The 8,293-nt window shown below is 33.9% G+C and overlaps 1 protein-coding gene across 1 annotated transcript in view; it reads left to right on the top strand.

Annotated features, from left to right (window-relative positions):
* Nucleotides 1-8,293, top strand: part of METTL15 (methyltransferase like 15) — a 370,101-nt gene that overhangs the window by 204,472 nt on the left and 157,336 nt on the right. Inside the window, exon 2 of the mRNA XM_007951950.1 lies at nt 686-822. Within this exon, the coding sequence (XP_007950141.1) occupies nt 686-822 (137 nt within the window). The remainder of the gene's footprint in view (nt 1-685; nt 823-8,293) is intronic.

The following is an 8,293-nucleotide window of genomic DNA, read 5'->3' as shown; positions in this document are numbered from 1 at the left end:
ACTAATTAAACTTTCTACAGATATACAACATGTTGACAGCAATTAATGTTTTATTTTTCAATATCTTTACTTTTCATATTAAGCATTTAGAGATACTGAGATAAAGTGAGCCACACTAATTATTAGCCATCTCTAAATGATGAGAAAACATTGGAAATGTCAATATCAGCTGAGTGCTGGAAAGCTTTAAAAATCTAGCAGCTCAAAATTTTGGTCATGTTGACCTTGTGGAGGGAATTTTCTGTTTGTCTTGAATTAGCCACCTAATGCCAAGAAGTATCATTTTACTGATACTCTGATGAGTTAGGTTAGACTGCTCAGTCTTAATTGAGATGGATATCATGTACAACAAGTTAAACTGTTGGAAAAAGATTGTGATTGTTTTTTATTTGCTATCACCTCTGGTGGCGTAGTGCCTAAGGCATTTGACTGCTAACCAGAAGGATGGCAGTTCAAACCCACCAAGCACTCCTTGGAAGGAAGTTTGGGCAATCTACTTCCACAGTGGCATTGCCTCAGAAACCCAAGGAGGGGTTGCTATGAGTCGAATCCGACTAAACAGATTATTGTTGTTGTTGTATCACCTCTGAAAATTATTATCTGACTCTAGAAATTAAAGTAATTGCTTGACAGAAATACATTATATTCATGTTAAGTGGTAATTTTCTTTCCCTCTGTTGCCTAGGTTTTTCTAGATATGACATTTGGTTCTGGAGGACACTCAAGAGCCATTCTACATTCAGAGCCGGATATTACTCTCTACGCCCTAGACAGAGACCCAACAGCTTACGCGATAGCAGAACAGCTTTCAGAATTATATCCGTAAGTAATACTCTTTGTATATTTATTTACTTTCATTGCTGAGTTTTGTAGAGCTCAATTTAGCACCTTGGAATTTTGTTCTGCCTTGTATGATACTATATCTCACTCCACTACATATTTTCCCCATAAGAATTAATGTAAATGGTGTTTTTAGTACCACTTAAAATAATAATATTACTACAGTTATCCTGAATCCATAAAAATAGATTTAAAAAACGACTTCTGGATAAAACATTGAAGGTATGTTGAAATTAATCCATGAATAATATTTTGACATATATCCTGATAATTTAAAAATATTTTTTAAAGAATTTTATGAGTTGACAGTTCTAAAGAGTTTAGTGGAGTAAATAAGCGTGTACAACACAGTGGCTCAAGCATGGCAACGACTGAGGGTAGTATGGACTGAGCATTGTTTCATTCTGTTGTTCATAGGGTCACTGTGTCCAAACAGACTCAGTGGCACCTGTCAACAACACATGCATCAAAATAACTTATTTTCTCTAAATTCTTTCTGAAATTCACAAGTAAAGTTGGAATAATCTATCTCTCTGTCAGTCAGTTAGTCAGAATTAATGAGCTTCCAATGTAGGTAGAGGGAGCTCTGGTAGCATAATGCCTAAGGCATTTGACTGCTAACCAGAAGGCTGGCAGTTTAAGCCCACCAGCCACTCCTTGGAAGGAAGATTGGGCAATCTACTTCTGTAGTGATACCGCCTGGGAAACCCAATGACGGGTTGCTGTGAGTCGGATCTGACTTGATGGCAGTGAGTTTGGTTTGGTTGAATGTAGGTAGAAGTTTTTAAATATATGAAATATTGTCTTAATGAGTAGTGAAAATGTCTTTGTTTAAAGAGAAAAATTAGGGAGTTAAGTTTATATGGTCTATTGTTTAGAAGCCATCATCCTAAAAAAGGAAAGTATTCTGGAGTTAAGGTAGCTATATCCAAATACGTGAAAAGGGATGTTTTCGGAGATGTGTAATTCTCTCATGTTTTAGAGATGGAATCACAAAAATACATGGAAGTTACAGAGGTAAATTTTTCTTGATTTAAACTAGAGTTTTTACTTGTTTAGCAACAATGAATTGGTCTCTTTGGTAAAGTAGCAAAAGTATGCACATGGAAAAGTTTAATCAGAGACTACGGGTGAAAAAATACAGGTTTAATAATCTAGGATAATCTTTTTTAACTTCTTTTAGGTCTTGGACTCTTTGAAAATCAAGTAAATGTGATTGGCTTTCCCAATAAGAATGCAAGAATGCAAATAAATATATATATAGACTTTTCTTTGAAAGATTAAGGAGTTTATTAAAAAAAATAACCAACTCACTGCCATCGTACGGATTCTAACTCACAGTGACCCCTTTTGGGTTTTTGGGGTGGTAAATCTTTATGGAAGTAGATGGCTCAGTCTTTCTTCTGCAGAGTGGCTGGTGGGTTTGAACTGTCAACCTTCTGGTTAGCAGTCAAATGCCCTAGGCACTCCTGTACCAGAGCTCCTTAAGGAGTTTATGTTGTTGTTGTTGTTGTTATGTGCCGTCGAGTCATACCTGACTCATAGCGACCCCTCCTTGGGTTTCCGAGACAGTATCACTACGGAAGTAGGATTGCCCAACCTTCCTTCCGAGGAGTGGCTGGTGGGTTTGAACCGCCAGCCGTCTGGTTAGCAGGCAAGTGTCTTAGCCACTATGCTACCAGAGCTCCTTAAGGAGTTTATAGAATCCCTAAAATCCAAAATCCACCATTTAATCCCAAATTATTTCTTTCATTCTAAGAATAATATGAGGTTGTGGTTTTACTATTTTTATTATTAATGAAACAAATTTTTAAATCATTCTCTCTCATTCTGAAATGTGGGTTTAACTTTTTAAGAGGATAGGGCATTCATATTTGTGTAATGTCTTACGAATTCACTTAGAACTTCTTACTTCTTAAAGTATTCCTACATTATCTATGCCATTGAGTTGACTCCAGCTCAGGGTGTCCCCATGTGTGTCAGAGTAGAACTGTGCTCCATAGAATCTTCAGTGGCTGATGTTTTGGAAGTATATTGCTAAGCCTTTGTTTCTAGTCTGCCTTAGTCTGGAAGCTTCCATGAAACTCATCTACCATGTGTGACACTGCTGGTTTGTGAAATACTGGTAGCATAGCTTCCAGCCACATAACAATACAGAAGCCACCACAGTATGACAAACTGACAGATGAGTGGGATGGTAAAAAAAAAAAATGTAAAATTAATAAGATGATGTAACAAGTTGATTGGATAAGCATGAAAACTTAAACACACACACATTTTTATATACACACATATATATGAGGATGGTGCAAGACCAGGCAGTGTTTCATTCTGTTGTAAATGGGGTCACTACAACTTTGAACCAACTCAATGGCACATATATAAAGTGAAAAATCATACTACTTATTATTTATGAATACATACATTTTTACTAATAGTATAAAAATACACATAAGAAAGAGAACCACAAAATCAGGCTTGGGGTTATTTCTGAGTATAATGGATGGATATTCGATTGTTATGAATGGACAGATTAGATAAATTATCCTCTTAAGAATGCATATATAATTACAACTTCACCCAAATCACAATAAAAATAAAATAAAATGTAGGATTTGTGCAAAAAAAAAAAAAAAAAAAAAAATAATTACAACCTGTAGTAAAGTAAGTTGTAAAGGAAACATTCATCATTTCTATATGAATGTCTTTTAAGGAATTCCAGTTATTCTGATTTCTTTATTTATTTTACTGTTACTCTAAAATGGGAGTTTGCACCCCTCCAAAGCTCTATTCTTTATCATACTTTACAGAAATAGAAAGTAACATTTTTACAGAAAACTAAGCAATTCATAGGAAGGCTGGATTTTAGGCTAACCCATTTTAGTTCTCCCAATAAAAATGACATGTCAGATCACCTGTTGTTTGAAAACTGAAACTTTTCCCCATTGTCTCTGAAGACTGTACAAGAAGAAACACATTTAAATTGGACCAGTGGGGTGTTGACTGACTTTTACCACAGTGGGAGAGTGATGTTAAAATACAATTTTTAAAACCTGTGTTTTTTCTCCCCTGAATTTAGGAGTGATATGTGTTCTGTATACTAAATTTGGAGAGTATAGTCATATATACAGAAAAAAGAAAACCATATTTGATTTCATTTATTGACTATAATTTTAAACATTAATAAAATATTGATAAGCTGTTCTTTTCAACAGTTTATAAAGATAGATATACTTTTTGGGGTCAATATATAATATACAGAAAAATTAAATAAAAAATTAAGGTCGTAATTCCACCATCTTAGATAATCAGTGGTGTAAATGGTAATGGTTTTGTATTTTTACTCAGTCTTTAATTTTCAATATTTCACAACATTCTATACAATATTTTTTTGTTTGAACTTTCTTGGGTGCTTTTGCTTTATATACATTTATTTTAACATTCTAGAATGTTAGAGTATCTTGGTCAAGTTTAAAACATCATTTTGATTAATTGTATTAATGCATAATTTAGAAAGAATTGACATCTTTATTCTGAATCATTATTTATTCTGGTATTTTGTGTTTTTTAGTAAAGCTTTTCTAATTAAATTTATAAAATTTGAAAAGTATCAAAAAAGGAAATTAAACTGATTTGTAATCCCACCACTAGTGTTAATAGTTTGATATGTTTTCTTCTAATCATTTTGGTTATATCTGTATATGTATTTTTATACACATATTTTAAAAAATTGATTCTATTATACATTGTCAGCACATTCATATTTTGTTAAATTATCTTAAAACATATAATTTTATTAGTTATACAGTATTTCATTGTGTCATCTAATAACTTGATTAGAAATACTCTAATATAGTATTATGCATATCTGTATTTTAAATCTTACTATGCAATATTATTTTAGATATACTTCCTATAAGTAACAAATACAAAATATATTTTGTGTAAATAAATCTGAGTATCTTCTGTAAAAGGGTAATTATATCAGGATAGGCTTGCTCTTCCTCTATCATCTCGTTTTTACATTCTATTTTAATGCTTTATTAAAATGTTCTTTGACTTTTAAAAATTCTTATGATTATTTCATATATAAATATATACATGGTTTTGCATTTTTCTCTAGTGTTTTGATGACATACTTTTTTTGTAATATACTACTCAATAAATTTAGGTTTTTATTTTTAATAAGTATTTGAGCGTTTTAAATTCGTAAATATACAAAGTAAAACAGTATTTGTTGACTGTCCATCCCTATTTAATGTGAGAACTTAATACTCATTTATTTTTATTTTCAACCCCACTTCCTTAAATATGATCTTAGGTTTTGGACATTAATACCTATTTCAATAATATCATTATTTTTTTTCAATCATTTATAAAATATTTTACTTAATTCATTTCAATGCACTTCACTAGGCCTTTTATAATACTCTAAACCCCTATTTTGAATTATTTATGTGGATTCATTTCTAAAATGATTATGTCTTTAAGTAATGTTTATGTGGGTATAAAAAAAGGAAATACCTGAGCTGTTATCTGCTTGATGTTGTATTACTCATGCATTCTTACAACAATGTGATTTAATAGGGAATTTTGGGGATTTTTATAGATACCACTTTTTTTCCTTCTGAAGTATGGTATTGTGGAGTAGTCTGAGTTTAAACAAGTTTGCTGTTTCCCTTCCTAGGTAATCTCTTTCCTACTTCTTTCTCCACCCTCAGACAGGATGTTTATTAGAATTTTTTGTTCGTTTATGGTGAATATTTTATGTCATAAATTCCACCAAGAAAGATCACTAACTGGGCTCTTTTTATTAATTTTCTGTATATTCTATGAACAAGTTTTGGATCAGGTTTTTCCTCTACAAAGAAAAGATTTTATTTCAATCACACACATACTTACCTTTTTGTTTTGTTTTGTTTTCTAAACTGGGAGCACTTACTATCTATTGGCAGGATTCTTATTATTTGTCCTGTAATCTTATTTCCTCTCTTAATGTTTTCATTTTACCTCAGTATTCTCGGAAATCACTTCAAGGTTATTTATTTATTACTAATTTCATTTTTCTACAGTGTTGATTATGATCTTTTAGTGCCTCTGGTTCAGATTTTCATTCATGTATTGGAAGTTATCTTGTATTCTTTTCTTATTTAATTTGTTGGTCTACTCTTTTCTACCAATTTCTTTTTATTTTCATTTTTTCTTATCTCATTTTACAGTCTGTTTCACAGTCAGTAGAATATAGATCAATTCAGATCTGTCTTGAAATTTACAGAATGCATAATTTAGAAAGAATTGACATCTTTATCCTGAATCATTATTTATTCTGGTATTTTGTGTTTATATTTCTTCTAAACTTTTCTATTTTTTATAATAAACCTTTTTTCAAAGGTATCCTTTTCCTTTATATCTTGATAGAGTACAGAATTCTCCTTTTTTTTTTTTTTTGTCTCCAAAGCCTCTTGATAGGCTCCATATTGGTTGTATGTTTATGTATGTAGTTTATACTGTTTGCATAGATTCCCCTTTGACTGCTTATTGTTCATTCATGTGAGGCTGGAATCTTCAGATTTTAAGCTAGAAAGTTACTTGAGTACTTTGGGAATCTTTATTTTCATTTATTTATTTTTATTTTAAGAACTTGTTTTACATACAAAGTCATGCCTACATTTAGTTTCATTCTCCATTTGCCATGTCTAGCCCTAACCCAGTCTCCTCCCCTCCCTACCCTGCAACCCTCCCCCTGTGCCCCTCATAATTATGCACTCCTGTTTATCCTACATTCCCTCAGTTTGAATGTTGGTCCTTTGGTGTCCTATGGTCTATTGCTTTAAGGGATGTATTACCATTGAGTGTGTGGGTGCGGTATCCTGGATTGAGTGGTCTGCGTGTACATCTTGTTAACTATTGGGCTGAGAGCCCGCCCCTGGGGGGGGTGTTTTATTCCAGGCGCAGAATGTATTCCAGGGCCATAGTATTGGGAGTCTCACCAGATTTCATCTGACCAGTAATTCTGGTCATTATTGAGTTTTTGGATTTTGTTCCACGTTTTCCCTCCCACTCTATCCAGGATCTCCAGATTTGATCCTTTCCTGAGTGGTTGTCATTGGTAGCCAGGTACCATATGGTTCTTCTGGTCTCGAGGGCCATTGTGTCCTAGAGTTGATTGCTTCTAAATGCCCTTTTTGTGTGTGTGTGTGTATGTGCATTCTTCTTTACTTCTGATGCTGGGAGACCATTAGCCGCATCTTAGATGGCTGCTTGAAAGCTTTTAAGACCCCAGTCACTACTCATCAATGTAGGATGTGGAGCAATGCTTTTATGTATTTTATTGTGCCAATTGAGTCTGGTGTACCCCAGTACTATGGTCCTGAGGTAGTAGCTCTATTGGATCTCTCTCCCATAGTGTTGGGATGTCTGTGAGGGATTATTCTGTGTCTGTCTTCTATTGTTTCTGAAAGGACTGCAAATATTTTGTATTACTGGTGTCTGTACGAGATTCGCCTCAGCTGAGTCTATCCTTGGTCTAGAGTATACCTCTATTCACTGATCCCTGTGTGATCATCTCAGGTGTTTATGTGTTTATCTGTATAGCCTTGTGTTTGGTGTTAATGGCAATGTGGTATTGTGGACACATTGGTTGGTTTTAGCATCTGTCATCTATCTCTTATGTGCACAGTTCGGTGTCCTCTCATTTCCCAATGTTACCATGGTGGTCATATATCGTTCCCATATATCCCTCCCCCTACCCATGTCAGCGTATAAGCCCCAACTAGCCCTAAATTAATCCCTCCCTTTCCCTCCCCTACTTTGGGAATCTTTTGTCTAGGATCTGCTAATAGGAGGAGGCTTCCCCTTTGTTCTTATTCTTGTTGGAGAATCCAAATCCTAGTGCTCTCATAATTTATAACTTTTTTGGCTTTTCTAGCCTCTTCAGTCTAAGGAGGGTCTTCACATCCAGGTATATTTTGACAGCACCTATCCATTTCTGCCCTTGGTGTTATTGCACTATATGAATTGTGATCCCTAAGTGGATATAGTACTAAAGGTATTGGTAGTTGAGTATGAAGAGCTTTGGGGTAAAGTGAACCTAGCAGCCTTAAAATATTCCTATCTACATGGTTTCAAGGATTCCTTCAGGTGTTATCTGTGTCTCTGAGGCAATTGATATGATTGGAACTTTCTTTACTTAATTACCATCTAGCTGCACTTCCTTGAATTAGAGTCCAGTCTCACATTTAGTAGGAAGGGATTTTGGCAATCTACTTCTGTAGTGATACTGTCTCGAAAACTCAAGAAGGGGTTGCTGTGAGTCGGATTCAACTTGACCGCAGTATGAATATCTTTCAGTTTTACCTGAAGTGGTCTAATCAACTTTAATATATGACTTCTCTTTTCCTTCTTCATCATATTGGTCTGAAACCAGACTGCTGTTTTTTTTTTTTTTTTTTTT

The sequence above is a fragment of the Orycteropus afer genome, unplaced genomic scaffold (assembly GCF_000298275.1).
Source record: "Orycteropus afer afer isolate SDZICR_OR568_19922 unplaced genomic scaffold, OryAfe1.0 scaffold00321, whole genome shotgun sequence".
Taxonomy (NCBI): Eukaryota; Metazoa; Chordata; class Mammalia; order Tubulidentata; family Orycteropodidae; genus Orycteropus; species Orycteropus afer.
The sequence above is the reverse complement of the archived record's forward strand: the minus strand, read 5'-3'. Positions and strand labels throughout refer to the sequence as shown.